Raw genomic sequence first — 17,618 nt, forward strand, 5'->3', positions numbered from 1 at the left:
CACATTTAAGCACAGACACAGACATAAACCTGCAAGCGGAACTGCTGCTGCTGCTGCTACTACTAGCTGCTAACGTTAGCCACACTGTGTGTCAGGCTAGCAGCTAACATTAGCTCTGGGTCACTTACCTGCAGACACTGTGACCCTCTTCAGTCTGAAAAGGTGAAGCATAAGCATGTAAGGTTTGTATTGCACAGCGCGAAGTAGCGCACATTTCAGCGGCATTTAAAGTACGATTTGGCGATTGTAGACTGTGACTAACGTCTTCAAATGGCTCTTAATACACACAGTATTTTTTTTCGGACAGTGTTTAACATTATAAATTAATAAATTCTGCCTTGTGTTTTCTTAGTGACTATTCTAAATTTTGCGTCTAATCAACAGAGAAATTAGTTGCCAGGAACATCCCTAGTACACACGCTCAAGCCAGGACGCCTGTGGTGTTGGTGTGCAGCAGTGAAATGGGTCCCAGCTGAAACACTTTCCCGCCGCGCACGTTCCGGACGTTGTTTGGGCTATTAACCGGTATGGCGGTATATGAAAAATTCATATCATAACGAATATAAAGACCGGTTTTCGGTACGAACCGGTATACCGCCCAGCCCTAGTTGAAAGTGAGAGAAACACATTGACATAGCACAACCTACTTTTTGTTTATCCTTGTTTTTTTCAACAATGGAAGTCAGCCAAAAGAACATACAATTACAAGTGGACAACAAAGTAGAAGAGGTCAGCAGAAGATATTCAGGAAAATACTTATATGATTTGATCAATAGGCTACAGGTCTGATGTTACTGTTTAGTCTGTCATGTCACTCAAAGTTTTTTGCTTTAAGGCTCAAAGTTGGGTCAAATTTTAATGGAGTTAAGTCTCAAGTGGGTCAAAGCCATGGTGGTTATATTTGAGTTACTGCAGTAACAGGAGAGGAGTGGACGGCTAATGGACTGGAATGTTTTTTTGTGAAGACTAGTTTACTGTTGTGTGTCCATGAAAACAATGTAAATGCTGTAGTTTTACTTGTTGAGAACCTATAGTGTTTGATGTGCAGTTTATTGCACCGATTTACTGTTCATTGTTTGTGTTTAACTGCTGCCATGCTGCAGCTAACTGGGAGACCCAATGTAGGAGGCTCATATTGCAGCTAATTTGTATCACTCAATAGCTGAACAACTGACATAGCTCTGCCATTATTTAGTTCTAGTGTTGCCTCAATATACATGTTTAGAATTTTGATATCATTAGTCAATATTATGCTGTATGTTTATTGCTGTGATGAGTTCATGTTCTCATGTTAGCCATAGTTTGTGCCTCTCATGCATTTCCATTACATTTAAAACACTAAGTTTTAAACTCAAAATGTCACTAAACAACCAAACCGCGACAGAATTTTTAAAATAAAAATCAAAATTACTGGATCAGACACAACTTTATTTTCCTTTTGTTTATTTAAAGAGAAAAGGGCAAAAGGGAAAAAAATATTTTTGTTTAATTTATAAAATGCTCTTCATTCATTTGTGCCATTATGTAACATTTTACTGACACTTAACAGACATTTGAGGAAATACTTCTTATTTTTGAGTACATTGTTTTGCTGATTTAACAAAGAGGTAGTACAGGTACACAGGTAGACACATTAGATAAAAATCAGTCAGTCTGACAATCAGTGTAACACACTGAACAACAACATTGACAACAAGAGGAAAAAAATGATCAGAATTTGATAAAAACAACAGTGTGTACACCATATATTATCCTTTACATTTATATACATTCATTTCATTAAATGATGGTGAATATTTCTGCAGAAAATCAACATGTTCTACTCAGTGAGCTTGACTGGACAGATGATCAGAGGGGCAGAGTTTTTACCACAATCATTAAGACTGGGACCAAAGTACAGGTAGAGTTTCTCAGTGAAGGAGCAGCCAGTAAAGGAGTAGATGAGAGCTGCAGCATCAGTGTCATAAAAGGAGACAAGACCCTCCTCATAATCCACAAACACTCCCTCCTTCTCAGGCTGAGACTTCAGAGAGAGACAGACTGGAGGGCTCGCCGCAGCTTTATACTAATTTCAATTTCTCAAACATATTGTCCAGTAACCATTCTGAGGAGTCAGTGTGACCTTCCCTTCCTGTTAACTGACTCTCTGGCCACTCCAAAATCCCACTTAGTCTTCCCTTTAACCTGAATCTCATAGTAAAATCTTCTTGAAGAGAAACTCTGTTTTGGTAAGACACAGCGACAGGTGTGAAATCTCTCTGGTTTGTCTGGGAGATCCTTCTTTACATCACTATCTTTAACTTGTTTTCCATCATCAGACAGAATCAGTTCAGGATGTGCTGTATCAGGATCGAGTGTCAGATCCACTTCATACTGCTGGAACTTGTTCAGCTCAGCTTGTGCGAGCTGCTTCTTCATCTGTTTACTGAGCGTCTCCTCCAGCTGATTCACAGCTCTCCTCACAGTCCCCTAGCTTCTCTCTGATCGTGTCGATGAACTCGGTCTGACTTCTCTCAACAGACTCCTTCAGAGCGGTGAAGACCTGAACTCCATCTGCTATCTCTCTGTCTGCATCTTCCTCACTGAGCTCCACTGAGTGTTTGATCTCCTGAATCTTCAGTCGTCTCTTCTGGATCATCTGCTGAATTTCAGCCTCTGTCTTCTCCAGCTCGGCCTTCTTTCCTTCATATTCTTCTTTCAGAGGAACAACATCATGTGTCTTGTGGTCTAGTGCAGTGTGCACAGACACACATCTGGTCAGTCTTACAGAACAGCTCCAGCAGTTTATCGTGCTTCATACACATCCTGCCTTCCAGGTTCTCCACAGGGTCGATCAGCTGATGTCTTTTCAGGCCTGACATTGTCAGATGAGGCTTCAAGTGAGTCTCACAATATGAGGACAGACACACCAGGCAGGACTTCAGGGCCTTCAATTTGGTCCCAGTGCAGACGTCACAGGGAACTTCTACTGGTTTGGAAACTTGTTGTTCTGATCTGCTGCTGCTGGCTTTCTGTTGAGCTGACTGTCTGAACTGAGCAGCCATCTCAGAGATGAAAGTATTGACCTGTAGCTCAGGTCTTGTGTTGAAAACCTCTTTACAGTTTGGACATTGACACTGGACATTAATATTCCAGTGTTGAGTGATGCAGGTTTTACAGAAGTTGTGTCCACATGGTGTGGTGACTGGATCAGTGAAGACATCCAGACAGATGGAGCACAGAAACTGATCTTCAGTCAGCAGACAGCTGGCAGCAGACATATCTACACTCTGAGGACAACAAATAAAAAACAAAATTGTAATTACACATTGAGCGTTTGCTTTATAAACTGAGATTACTAAACCTACCTGAAGACTTTTGTAGCCTAAATCTACCTATATATGTTTGTGCCTTGCATTTTTACTAACTTGGCCGAAGAGCCTTGCACTTAAAAAAAATAAAAGCTAAATAAGAATTATGTTTTAAAAATGTGTATTTTGATTAGCAATAAGAGAACTCTTAGCGGCTTTAAAAAATCAAAGGACTCCTCACTATGCAATACTTATATAAAACTGTCAGATAAAATCAGATACTGTACTCTGTACTTTGGAGAACACAAAGAGCATCTAACAGCAAGTTAGTCCTTAGTCCTGAAGTAAGTATTTCTCTCTACAATTCCCACGTCCACCGGTGGACCTCAGGTAAAAATGGCAACAGCCTTGAGTGAAACTTCCTGTCTGAGCAGAGCTCTGGTTTTGAGTTCATACCACAAAAACAGGTCAGAGAAAAGCAGTATACAGTATTTGCTTAGGCTAAAGCTACTTGTGACTGCATCCTGTCCAACTTTAACCACCTGCAGTGCATCCTGATTGGTTTTATCACTGCTTTGTAGTAACTAGTAACTGTTGTTTTCATCAAAAATAACACCCACTACTTAGTGCATTTTTTCCTTTTAGAACAGTGTACTCACCTGTGTTTGACAGAGATTATGCTGTTCTGTTGAGAAAAAACCTGAAGGATTCAGCTGAATTTTTCTTTGGAGAGAAAGAATTTTCTCAACTGCAGCTTTGCAGTGGCAGTCTTTCACTTTCACTATTATTTGAGGAAATGAGGCTGAATCGTTTCTCTTTTAAGTGTTGCCCCTCCTCTTGGTCCCAGCCCAGCTTTGTAAGTGAGGTTCTCTGGTCTCCTTGGGAAATATCTTGAGATTTTGACACAATTATTTTTTTTTTATTGTTTATTCTCCTTTTGTAAAAATGTAAGCATACAGTAGACAGAGGAGCATACAATTATAAAATTGCAAGAGAAGAAAAGAGGTCACTGTGAGATATTCAAGAGCATATTTTATCGTTTTATCAATAGGCTACAATGCTGCATTTACAGTCCCTCTACAATCCCACAAACTTTTCTGCTGCTTTTCAAACTGTTTACCATCTTTTCTTTATGTGACAGGTGTGTGACTTACTGATCGAACTACAGGGAGAAAAAGAAAAAGAACCACTGGCTGCAGTATAGGTAATAAACCCCACCTCCTCCATGATAGCAGATAGAACATGGGCCAAGTACACATCAAATAAATTCAAAATCATTTTAGGTAAGTCTGATGTACAGACTGTCTGATAAGTTTGGTTTTCATTAGTTATTTGATGTTATAAAAAGGTGGTTTCAAGTCATGATTGACAGCTAAGCCCCCTTTTTAGTACATTACTTTAAATTTGGTACTGTGTGTCTGCAGGATGGTCATGCATGTATGTACTGATAAGTGTTATATAAACTTTATTATTAGCAGATATTTTCTAACACAGTTATTCATCTTTTGTACTGATGATTCAACCAGGAAAATTTCCTGTCTATGCAAGCTGTAGAAGTGATCACGTTACATTGTCTATGGGGAAACTGAATGGAACTTTTACTTCCTGAACCTCTAACACTCATTAACCATCAGTTGTTGCCTTGATTATCCTTGGGAAATGGAGTTGGACCAGGGTTCGTGTCGCCGTACAGATTCTCCCTCAGAAAGACCAGCGTCTTCCTCCAGGCGTCTTCCTGAGCACGAGAATGTGCCACCGTCTCTCCACCCCACAGAGCCGTCACTGCAAAGACGGAGACAGCCATCAAAACTAAAGCCTCAAGTCCTGATTTTGGGACCTCGGGTCATTCAGACACTGTTTGTCGCTATCTACAGTCTGATGGTGAACCTACCCTCTTCAGCTGATTCGACTGATTTGAAGGTGCTGGCTCGGGCGTGTGGCGTGTACGGAGGTTCGATCAGGTGACCGGCGTTCGGATACGACAGGACAGTCAGCAGGTGACTATATCCTGCCTGCTCCATCATGTCTGCCATCTGCAAAACAGGACATACAAAAACCTAATGGTTTAAAGGAGAAAACTTCAAAATATTTACTTGTAATAAATCACATAAAGACCATATGTTATCAGAGACCACAGAAACATGGTGTTCTGGGTTGCAATAACTTTATTTGCCAATTTCATGTTAATTAGGGTTCAAATTCCTCTGTTTCAATAAAATTTAATCCTGCCATGCCAAACCTGTTATTCACACAGGATGTCATCATGTCATTAAACTCACGTCCATTGCAGACTCGTAGGCGGGCCAGTTCTGATCGTCCTCACCTACAACCAGCAACAGAGGACACTGGAGTCGTCCCACCTGCTCAGAGACGAACAGAAACAGCAGCTTTTTATCACAGACTGCAGCTTTGAATGTTTATGCATCATCTGTGGATTTTTGAAATGTTAGAGAGCAAATTTATCCACAAATACATCAGTTGTTTTTAAAGAGAGAGACTACAAATTCATCCATGTTGCTGCTTAGTCTCTAAACACGACCACCTCCCTATACGGACTTTGTCCTGTGATTCCATGTACAGTAATACAAACCACCTGTTAACAACTGTAAACACAACTATGTCACTGCAGTATTATTAATACCATGCAATGAAAGCGCTTAATATAGACACTTACTGGCCCATTTTTAAGTTTTAAATGTCCATTACCAGGGGTCCACAATCATAGTAACATCAACCAGTGTTTGCAGAAACTCACAATGCAATGTTTTTTTCTTTAGCTGGCACTGTGACAGAGTGTTTGTCAGCAGAGTTACAGCAGTTTTTGGGTGGCCCACTTACAAATTGTTCCTGGGAAAACTGAACTCAGAAAAGCAAACTCACATCTACTGTTTGTTGTTGTAGAAAATGTCTAATAAATCATTTTCATATTGCAAATATAATTCACAAATATGCAGAGGCTGGAAGTAACTAGGTTTACTTTATTACTGTACTGCATTTAAGCAGATTTCAAAACAGGCTTGTTATTGTGGCTTTAATGCAAGATGAAAACAATGTAAAAAGATGTAAAAAGATGAAAATGACATAATAACAAGATTAAAACGGCATAAAAGATGTAATAAAATGAAAATGACATAAAAGACAAGTTGGAACAGACAGAGAGGGAGGCTCAACTCTGGAGAAAAGGTGAGGTTCTTAGTAGTACTTAAGAGTACATTTCAGAGCCTGTACTTTTTCATTTTTACTTGAGTAAATAAGTTGAATTAGTACTTCTACTTCTACCAGAGTCTTATCTGTGCACCTACTTGAGTACAGAATTGGTTTACCTTTGCCACCTCTGATGTTTGGTGTTTTACAAATGAAATAACTGAAAGGCAAATTTACATCCATAGAGGCTGAGAGCAGCTGTGGTCCCAATATATACATATATATATATATATATATATATATTATTTATTTTTTTTTTTACCTCAAAATGTATAAGTATCGCTGTGTGAAACAGAGACAGCAAAAAAGAAACTGCGGGGCACCCTGGTTGAGTGGTTAACATGTATTTGATGTAGCTGCAATGCTTGTTTGATTCTTGATCGGAGCTGTCAAATAAAGGCAAAATGAGAACAAAAACAAACACGCTTTTGAGAAAAAAAACACAATTACAAAATTAAAAAAAAAATTAACTGTATTAGGAAGCGATGGAGAGAAATTCTGGTTGGTGGTACTCACATCCACTTTGAGCGCAGGGTCAGTGGGGATGGGCAGCATCAGATCATGGTAGATCACCTGGTTCTCCTCGTTGATGCGAGTCTTCCCAGCATTTCTGATTGGGCAAAAAAAGTAAATACAATTATCTTTTCCATTTCCGACTGATGATGACTCAACTCAGACTTGAATTATTGCCGACTTTGGCCAAAACCAGATCTCAGATTATATTCAGTACAAAGTTTGATCAGTAGTGGTTCAATAATTAACAGCAGATCAACTTACTTGCGACAGAAATTCACTAACTGCTCCAAAGATCCGTCAATCGGCTGCACGTGAGTCCCACTAATGCAAACCGCACACCTGAGCTGAGAGACCACACACACATGCACACAATTAAAATACATTAAAATACATTAATTACATTAATTTAACACAGGATCAGCTTAGACAGACGCCAGATCAGGATTCATTTTAATGTGCGAGCAGGATCCAATAAGTGACACAGAACAGAAAACATGAAGAAAAGGAGAAAGAATATATATATATATATATATATATATATATATATATATATATATATATATATATATATACATATGTATATATATATATATATATATATATATATATATATATATATATATATATATATATACATATATAGACATACATATATATATATATGAGGAAACACCAACATCATTATTATCTGATCATCAGTGTAGAGCTTCACGAGCTTCATGAACAGTGAACTGAAAACATGCATCATGTTTGGTGACACTGAACACTGACCAGCTAGAAAATGCTTCTCATTTGTCTTAAAGGGGCAGTTCACCCCCAATTCGAAAATACAGATTTTTCCCGTGGCCTGAAGGGCTTTTTATCCATCAAGATTTTTTTTTGGTCCGAGTTGCAGAGATTTTGAAGATATCAGCTGTGAGCTAAATGTTAGTCAGCTTGTGGTGCTCAAAGTACCAAAATATACATTTGAAAAATTCAAAACCTCTTTTTGAAATTATTCTGAAATTATTTCAAATAATTTAATGCAATAAAAACAGGGTTTAATGTCATGATTGACAGCTAAGCACTGTACTTGATTGAGTCAGCAGGCTTGGAAACTCAAAAGTGCAGCTCCGATGCTGATCATTACTGCACAGACTCTGGCTGCAAATGATGCATCATCATAATATAATATTATGATATATATATAATATATAATATATAATATATAATATATAATATAATATTATGGTAATATTAGCTAGATAGCTTGCTAACTGGTAGTTGACTAATTGGTAAGCTTGGCAAACTATTACTGCTATTGCATATAGCCGCAGCATGTCACTGTCTAACTTGCATGTTGCATGTATTTGAGTTTGCTTGCTAGCCATAATAGCTCAGTAGCATTTTGCTACAAGCAAAACTAACCACATGCCACAGCAGGAGCTGCACCTGCACATATACTGTCACCTAAGACCAACTGTCCAATGAGACTGTTAGCTTTAATTAACCTTCATTAAAGGTGGAGCTACAATATGCAAAATGATGAAAGTAACTTTCAGCTGTTGTTGTTTTACCTTCATAACTTGAGAGTAAGCGGCCATTTTGAGGGTCATACTGGTGCCCAAGGAAAGACCCAACATGGCGATCCTGCTGCCAAGGACCTGAGGGTGCTGCTCCAGAACTTTATAGGCCGTCTGCAACAGGAAAAAACATGTCAGTTTTAGTTTGTATGGATTTTTATGCTTCACATTTACATACATATCATGTTTGACTTTTAAATCTTGATAAAATAACATCTGTCCTGGAAGCATTAGCCCTGCTGTGTTACTTTTCCTGAGGTTTGGTGGTGAAACACTACCACTTTTGTGACATTTTTTTGCCTACAGAGGCATCACACCAAGTTTAGTTTAGTTTTGGTCAACTATAATTACTTCAGACAATGTACAGTGAAAGCAGCAGTGGGCATGTTGCTGTAAGACTGTCCTGACAAACTCTCAAGAGCTCATTAAAACTCATTTAGTTAACTTGTTTTCTTTAGATCAGATGACTATTATATATTATTATATTACTATTATTATTTTAATACTTGCTTCATATTGGTTTGATGTTTTTAGACACTGTTTACCTCAAAGTACTGATTGTCCACAAGCTTCCCAGTCTCCATGGTGATTTTAGGTGTCAGGTAGTCAAGGGTTAGCGAGGCGATGCCGTGGGAGGCCAGCAGCGCTGCACGGTACTCCAACAACTGCCCCCCACCCCCCCACAGGTCCAAGAGGCCAGGGAAAGGTCCCAATCCTTCAGACAAGTCAAAACAACAAAAACATTTCACAGTTTAGCGATAGTGTGTATTGCTAATGTTACTGCAACTAGGGGATTGTATTTGATGGGAACATTTTGATCTGAACCTGGCATAAATCTGGAGGGGATGATGCCATCGCTAGCGTGTGTGTGTGTGTGCAGAAAGTCTCATCTGAACTCCACCCACAGGACCCCTTCTACCAGACTCTGGTCCTACCTGAGGGCAAGAAGAGGGTCGCAGTGAGTCCGTCCTCCGTGATCGGGACCCTGCGAATGCCAGGCGCCATGTACCAGCGCTCCACCACCACGCTGGCCAGCGGCACCAGATCCACAAAGCCCTCAGTCTGGTGACCCTGGTACACAGAGATTGTGACCTCCATGGGAGTCTGGACGTTCATCTTCCTCAGCCTGAGGGATGATGGGAAAAAGCTGACTCTGATACCAATAACTGAATCGATATAGATTGGTGTCATCTGAGTAGGTCCGTTCTTGTTGGCTTACCTGAGCCCAGGTTTGCTGCCTGGAACTGGTCTGAGGCTCCACAGTAGACCCATCTCTTCAACCCCAGAATATGTCCCACCCAGACTGGGATCTTCTGAAACTGTAGTAGAAGTAAAAGGCATAAAAAAAAAAATCAATTTTGATGTTAATGATTATGCTTTTTCTGCAATCCACAAACTTTTCTATACCTGAAAACATTTTCTATGTAATTTTTCCTGGATTTTCTAGGTGTAGGTATTAAACCATGTACCGTTCACAGTCCCAGTGGCGTTGGCGATGTAGTGAGCGAAGGCCTCCCAGCTGTGTTCATCCTCACATTTGTGGAGGGCATGGACAGTCAGCTGGAAACCAGGTGGGGCGCTCTGGACCAGAACGATGAACTTCTCATCCATGAGTCCTCTGGACGGTTGAACCGACAGTTTCACACAATGCTGCTTCCTGTCCATCCTGAACTGAGAAGACAGATAAACTGATCAGACTCTACTCTGAATGGCTCCAAATGATAGTTTTTAGTTTGTCTAATTTCCTGTATTGTTGATTAAAACACAACTCTGACTGCAGTGTTTCTTTTTATTTTTTATCGCTGTTCGTTTCACGACCCAGCTCAAAGTTGGACAGAGCAACACAAGTTGTAACTAAAAATTAATTTATTTTGCATGAATAAAAGAGACCTCCGTATGTTGACTTTCTCCCTCTTTATACCACGTCGAAAGCCCGGCCTGTTGTCTTATTTTACTCTTTTTTACCTGAGCTGTTGTCATCATGGCCACATTTGGCAAAAAGTAGCAAAACAAAAACAGTGATGTGTTGACCACACTGTTGTTCGCAACTGCACTTTGCTGCCTTTTTAATACAGCAGTGTTTAAATGCAATCAATAAACGTGGACATGAGTAACTCCTGAGCGTGATATCGGTGCTCACATCGTCAGCTGGTAAAAACAGAAGTGCGATCATAGCAGAGAGATGCAGAGCACGCGAATATGGACAGAAACGTTGAGGTGATATAAAAAGTTTGGTTGATCATGTGGCATGACGCATATGAACTACACTGCAGACTGGAGTTTGTGTTACAATGAGAAAAGGACAGATCAATACATTATGGTGTGTTCAATTTGAACTGGAAAGTCGAACTTGCACAATACTGCACTTGGTATTTGTAATTGAAATGCCAACTGTGGCATCTGTGTCTATATTTTATTTATAATTTATATAATTCTATATAAATATTAAATTGACTGTGGCTTTCATTAGTGCAGGCCTGGTCTCAATCATCGTACTTGTGGGTGTGATGTTTTTTTTGCCATGTCATCATCATTCAAATCTGTACAACCAATGTGTTTATGATTAAATTGTTTGCCAGAGTAAATTAATTGTTTACTGCAGACTGGCTGACTGCCACCAGTTTATAGTCTCCCAGATGACCCGACTAGTCCCACCAGGCTCCTTGAGGGGGAGGTCTGCTCATCTCCTGAATCTACTGGGTTTTTTTTTATCAGGTAATTAGTAACAATATTGGAAAACATTTTTAAAGTAACCCTCCCAACCCTGTCTGTTAATAAAATATGCATCAAGTTGCTCATTCACATAACGTAGTTTATTCTTTTCTTGTCTGTCTCCGTTGTCTGTACACAAACCACGCCTTTTTTTTTCTCTTTCACTGTGCACATTCTCAACATAACCAGAAAGGAATAACTCCTTTACCAGAGCAAACCTAAAACAGCTTTAAAAAAAAATTAAATCTATTAAAAATGATCATTTTCATGTCCCAGTGTCCTTTAAATGTATTTCAGATTTAAATTTGAGGACCCAACCCCTTTAGATGTTTTTAAGGAGGGGCACAAAACATGAAACCTGACAGATATTTTAACAATATTTTGTTTAAATATAAAACAGTACAATGTAAGCTATTACACCCTTGTGGAACCATGGTTAACATGCTTGTCTATGTGATTTCTAGTAAGGACAACAGAGGAAGACGAGAAGAGAAGATTATGTAACGAGCAACTTGATGCATTTATATTCTAACAAACTGGGTTGGGACAGTTACTTTAAAATGTATAAATGTAACTCCTTTACTACAGCAGCAGTTATACACATTTGAAGCCGACCCGAAAATACTAAAAACAACTTAAAATACATAATAATCCATTATATTTAATATTTTCATGCCCCAATATATTTCACACTTTTAACTTGAGGACCAACTCTTTCAAATGCATCTTGTTTTCAAGAAGGGGCACAAAATCATTTAAACAATATTTTGTTTAAATACGTAATAGTAAATTAATAATTAAACATGGCAAAAAAACAAACGAACCTACAGATAAGGGCTCTCCCATAATCCCAAACCACACACAGTACAGTGTATAATGATCTAATATATGTATAGTATATACATAGTACAGCACTGTATAAGTTATTAATATTATTACCATTATCATTATTATTAAATTACATAACTATGGTGATAATTACAGACAGACAAAGATCAAAGACAAGTGCATTTAAAAATAATTTAACCTTAATCCCACCACTTTTTTCTTTTTTGCACTACACAGGAAGTGCTGATTGTTTTTTTTAAATGGTGCAATAACTTTGTGGTGTATTTTGGGTTACTGTTGTCAAATGGAAAATCAATAATCACTAATCGAGAATCATTAATAATCAAAAATCGGTTGGTAATCGAATCGGAACCTCAATAATTGTAATCGAATTGGATCGAGAAATCAGACAGATTAAGCACCCCTACACAGTACATCTCTGTCAACTGCACAAAAGTAACAAGAAATAATGTAAATTAACTCTGACAGATATATTAACATTATATGAAAGTACAGAGTTTACCTATTAAAGGTAAAGATGAAGGTAAAAACAATAAAACAAAACAAGTACATTTGAGGTAAACAAGCAAAACAGTGTTGATGTTATGAAAAGAAGTAATAGGTCTGAGTGTGTTAAATCATTCCAGTCTGATGGTGCTACATTTAAAAGCACTTTAATCATGTATTTATTCCTTAAATTTAAACACTTACTGTACTGAGAACTGAGAACAAACGCAGACCTCACAGCCGTCCTCTTCAGATTAGCTCATCGGATTCTTTCACTGCCTGTTATTGCAATTGTAATGATCTGGAGTTCAGCCTCACTGGGTGGAGCTTCAGTCTCCTCTCATCCCTCTGTCTCTGTCATAAGATGGTGCCATCACGTCACCAAAACTCCAAATTCAGAGTGAGTTCTCAAACAGGGGCTTTATATATTGGGAAGGACAGCCAGTTGACTAAAATGAGAGTTGCACAAAAAGTTTTCAATTTTGGTGGCCAAAGGTCTAGGTCACTGTGACTTCACTTTTTCACACATTCACAAAACTAAAAAAATCATACGCTAATTGCGACAAAATTACTCACAAATATCTAATAGGATAAAATGATGAGGTGATGACATTTAATATCCAAAAGGTCAAAGGTCAACTTCACTGTGACATCTTAATGTTCAGCTCTGAATCAGTCCTCTGTACTCTTCTGTAAAGATAGTCTCTAACACCGCCTTTTACACCTGGTATCTAAGTGTGATCTGTATCCAGATACGTTATCCACATTGTTGTACAGATTGCATTTACACCTGCCTAAGATCCAAATACAGTGCCAGACAGACTACCTTCAGATCTAGTCAGGCAGATCTGATCACATTCTGATCACGTAGCATTTACATCTTGCACTGACATGTGTTTTTTTCCATATCTGGAGTGTTTTGGGATACAGATTGCATTTCAATACCAGATGTAAATAGGGTGTAAGTGAAGACATAATGTTTCTCACTGGAAATGACTCACTGGAATCACACATGTATAGTAATAACTTACATTTTACCTCTTCTACTTTGTTTGCACTTTGTTTGACATGCATGCTTTTGAAAGTCTTAAAGTGTAGACATTTGAAACTCCGGGAAATTATCAGTCTCTTTCTGCCTCAAAGATCCTCCAGTCTTGTTTTTATCATTTGAGGAATGTTGCTAAAATCTGTTTCTGAGCTGCAAAGACTCAGAATCATTCCTACATCCTCCCATTTCCTCATATTTAGATTATTGTACTGGTCTCCTAACTGACTCCAGATTATGTGCCTGCATTACTGTGCCCAGTGACTGCAGTGTTTCTGACAAGACATAGAGTTCATTAACGGAATCAAACTGAATGAACAGCAACCTAAACAATCAATTGAGATTAAGTTGTATAACACCAAGGCTCTTGGTACCAAAACTAATTTTTCCAAAGGTATGAGTTGTATGAAGATTAGTAAGTCAACATTAACTAATGCAATGTCACATAACTTTAAGCTTAAAGAGTCACCTAAGAGGAAAGTTGACACTTTTATGCTGCAAAATCTTTTGTTCATGAAGTTGAGGTTCTGTTAGAGAAGAAACTACAGGCTATTTCAGATTTGATGTCTTGGGAAACTTTGGGTAGCCAGGAAGTGTGCTAGGTAAGTACTTTTGTCACGTAATGCTATGTTCTGGTCAACAAAGTATTAGCTATGAGCCACAGTGATGCAACATTTTCTGATTGAACATGACTGTGACTGGCACAGAGCCATAAGATCAGTAATGTTACTGAGAGAGTATTTAATAATCACTGCTGCTGCTGACTTATATTCACCTTCATTCAACCCTTTTGCACACTGTTCAGCTACACATAGACTATATGGCTTGGAATTCATCATAGTTTTCAGCTGAGGCTGTAAATTATTGCAGTGTATACTGTTGCATCCTCGTGGAACCAGGCCTGGTGTTGATTACCACACTTTCTGATGTGCTATTCATTTGCTGTGTCATCACCCTTCATATCTATTCATCCAATGTGTTTCTAATTAAATTCTTAATCAGAACACGATTGTTAAAGAAGACTTTTTCGAATAAAACAAGGAATCAGGGTGATTTGATTTCTTTAACTTGTCTTCATTAGGAGTGTAGCTGCTGCATTAAGTACAATTTGTCTATGAAATATTTTTTGTTCATGCAAGGAGAACCAGTGCGGTGATCTAAACATGTACGCTGCACTACATTATGTTATGTATGTCATGTCACATCACTCAAGCAATTCACAAGATGTCACGTGACACTCGATACAAGTCACGTTATAAACTTTAAATGAGGTAAAATGTCATGTTAAATGAAATTTCACTGATTAAAAGTGCCTGATTATAGGGCTTATGGGAAATCTGGAAACTTAATGCTTCATCTTTTCAGAACAACAGATTAAAGAAACATTTCACCTACTTACAAGGTGCACAGAGAAATGTTTCCATGGTTTGATAATTATTTATATTTATATTTACATATTATTGTATAATATGTCAATCAAAAACTCAGAATTTTCCCTGGTGTCAGCTGGATTTGATGCTTTTCTCTGTTTTGTATCACTGTAAAATGAGTATGTTTGAGTTTTGGACTGTTGGTGGCAAGGGCGTAGGAATGAGTTTCACATTGGGGGACATATCGGAAACCTGACAGATCCGTAAATGGTTTGAGCAGAAATGTCATAAATTAAGTACAGTGCAAAATATTCACAAAATGCTATGTGATCTTTTAGTTTCTTTCTTCTTTTTTCAAATGTTTCTTGGAAAAACAGTGTTGTGCACACCTATATTAATGCATGTATAATATATGTATGTATATGTTTTATGATCTTAAGATGTGGGCAAACGCCACGCCCACTAACCCTAACTCTAACTTGAACAAAATGGCTTGAGTCTTTAAAGCATAATGATTATGTAATTCCAGGGCTGTATGCTTATTTTATCAGGTGCCAGCACTGGTACTAGCAAACTAAATATTTCAGTAGCACAAAGACACATTTAGTAGCGCACACAGGCCTCTCTGTCTCTCTGTCAAACTAATTACGCAGACTGTCTGTAAACAGCACAATGTTTCACTCTGCAGTGTTTCACACAAACACTTTAAGATATGGTTTCTAAATATGAATGTAAACTAACAACAGGACGTTATAAACAAGTCATATTCATGACAACGTTCCCTACAGACCGTTTTACCTCGTTCAAAAGAGTTTCAGTCATCAGACGCCTGCTGCCACCTGCTGCTGTCTCACGCCTCCCAAACAGCGAGGCAGGGGGCGGGACAGTGACACGACGCTGTGCTGCGCTTTCAAAATAAAAGCACGTGAGTTAAAGATTTCATAAATCAAATATTTTTCTCCTCCGCGGCATAATTTTTGGGTGGGACAAATGCGCCTGTCTCCGATATTGGAGGGGACACGCCCCCCCCCCCCGCCCCCGGTTCCTACGCCTATGGTTGGTGGGGTTAAACAAGACTTGGACACCTTGGCCTCTGTGGATTTTTTTCATTATTGTCAAACAATTTATCAGTTGATTAAAAAATACATTCATCAATAATCGCATGTCATCTAAGGCTGGGTATCGTTTAAAAAATACCAGTACCATTACGCCGAAGATAAACTTGATTTTTAACCACAGGTTTAGGGATGCGTTAGCTAACGTGTAGTTAAAAACGAGCATATCTCTGACCTAAAAGTGATACTGATACCCATGGAGTACTTCAGTCTGTACCTTTTTTCAAAGGCTCTTCTTTATGAAGAACACTTGCGGTGATTAACTGTGAACAAAACCATAAAAACGGAAATCTAGGTCCCAAAAAATTGAATGTGGTTATCATTCGACTGGAGAAGTATCAATACTACTTGGTACTGGGTTATTACATTCAGTATTGTGCTCCCTACTGATACCCAGCCCTAATTATATCACATTTATACACCAGGCACTTTTGTCCAAAGTTACTTACAATAAAAACTATATATTCAAACTCAAGGAACGAGAGTTACGGGTTCTTACACCTTCTCCAGTCAAATTCAAACACTTTTCAAGCAGTTCAAGGTACATTTTCAAGCTTTTCCACACAGCAGTGGAAAATTATACACAAACAAATGTTTATTTCACTTCTTCAGCCAATTAAATCAGATGTCATTGTGCTCTAAAAAACACAATTATATACATAATTATTACCATTCACTATTCCATCAGAGGGTACAGAGTAAAAAAAGACCAACAGATCACATTAAGTGTAAGGCAAAAACAATTTGGCTTTCTGCTTTTTACATGAAGAAATAGTCAAACTATTCAGTAAAATAGTGATTTGTTAGGGAAGTAACCCGATTATAATTTCTAAGCAGTTTCAAGCACTTTGCAAAACTTGAAAACACTACATTAAAATCCAGGTGTTTTCGAGGATTTCCAGCACCCGTAAGAACCCTGAGAATTTAACTGATTTTATCAAAAAATGTGACCCTGCCAAATATTGAGCTGCAAGCAGAGGTGGCAAAAGTGCAGACTCTGAAATGTGATCAAAGTATTAAAGTAAAAAGTTTCCCTCCTAAGGACATTTCTGCCAGCTGTTTGTGTGCAAAGCTGACTGAACTTCACCGTCTCTCCACAGTCTTCGTCTTTTTACATCCTTTATGTCCTTGTTGTCTTGTTAAGTCCTGTGACATCATATTTTGCTACATCTTTTACAAAATTTTTTTGTCTTGTTACATCTTGTTATGTTGTTTCAGTATTATGTGTTGTTATGCCATTTTTGTATTGTCATGTCTTTTAAGTCGTTTTTGTCCCGTTAAGTCTTTTTACTTTGTTTTCTCTTTGCATTTAAACTAAAGTAACGAGCCTGTTTTGACAAAGTAAGGAGTAGAAAGCCCAGATATTTGTCTTAAAATGAAGGAAGTAAAGGTAAAAAGTTGTCAGAAAAAGAAACACTCAAAATCAAAAAATCAATGTCAGTGCAGTAACAAAGTATTTGAACTTAGTT

General features: G+C 38.2%; 1 protein-coding gene and 1 pseudogene across 1 annotated transcript; both read right to left on the reverse strand.

Annotated features, from left to right (window-relative positions):
- Positions 1-1,455: 1,455 nt before the first annotated feature.
- On the reverse strand, positions 1,456-3,419 carry LOC146316999 (zinc-binding protein A33-like; annotated as a pseudogene).
- Positions 3,420-4,620: 1,201 nt separating this feature from the next.
- Positions 4,621-12,988, reverse strand: LOC146317000 (peroxisomal succinyl-coenzyme A thioesterase-like). The gene is made up of 11 exons (XM_084734815.1): positions 12,824-12,988; positions 10,042-10,243; positions 9,792-9,891; positions 9,508-9,698; positions 9,118-9,287; positions 8,567-8,686; positions 7,272-7,354; positions 7,011-7,104; positions 5,570-5,650; positions 5,182-5,323; positions 4,621-5,072 (listed from the first exon to the last, which is right to left on the reverse strand). Exons 2-11 carry the CDS (start codon positions 10,235-10,237, stop codon positions 4,921-4,923), a joined length of 1,329 nt encoding a protein of 442 aa, XP_084590941.1. The 5' UTR covers positions 10,238-10,243; positions 12,824-12,988; the 3' UTR covers positions 4,621-4,920.
- Positions 12,989-17,618: the final 4,630 nt, after the last annotated feature.

This window comes from Lutjanus erythropterus, chromosome 13 (assembly GCF_056507025.1).
Source record: "Lutjanus erythropterus isolate fLutEry1 chromosome 13, fLutEry1.hap2, whole genome shotgun sequence".
Lineage (NCBI taxonomy): Eukaryota > Metazoa > Chordata > Actinopteri > Lutjaniformes > Lutjanidae > Lutjanus > Lutjanus erythropterus.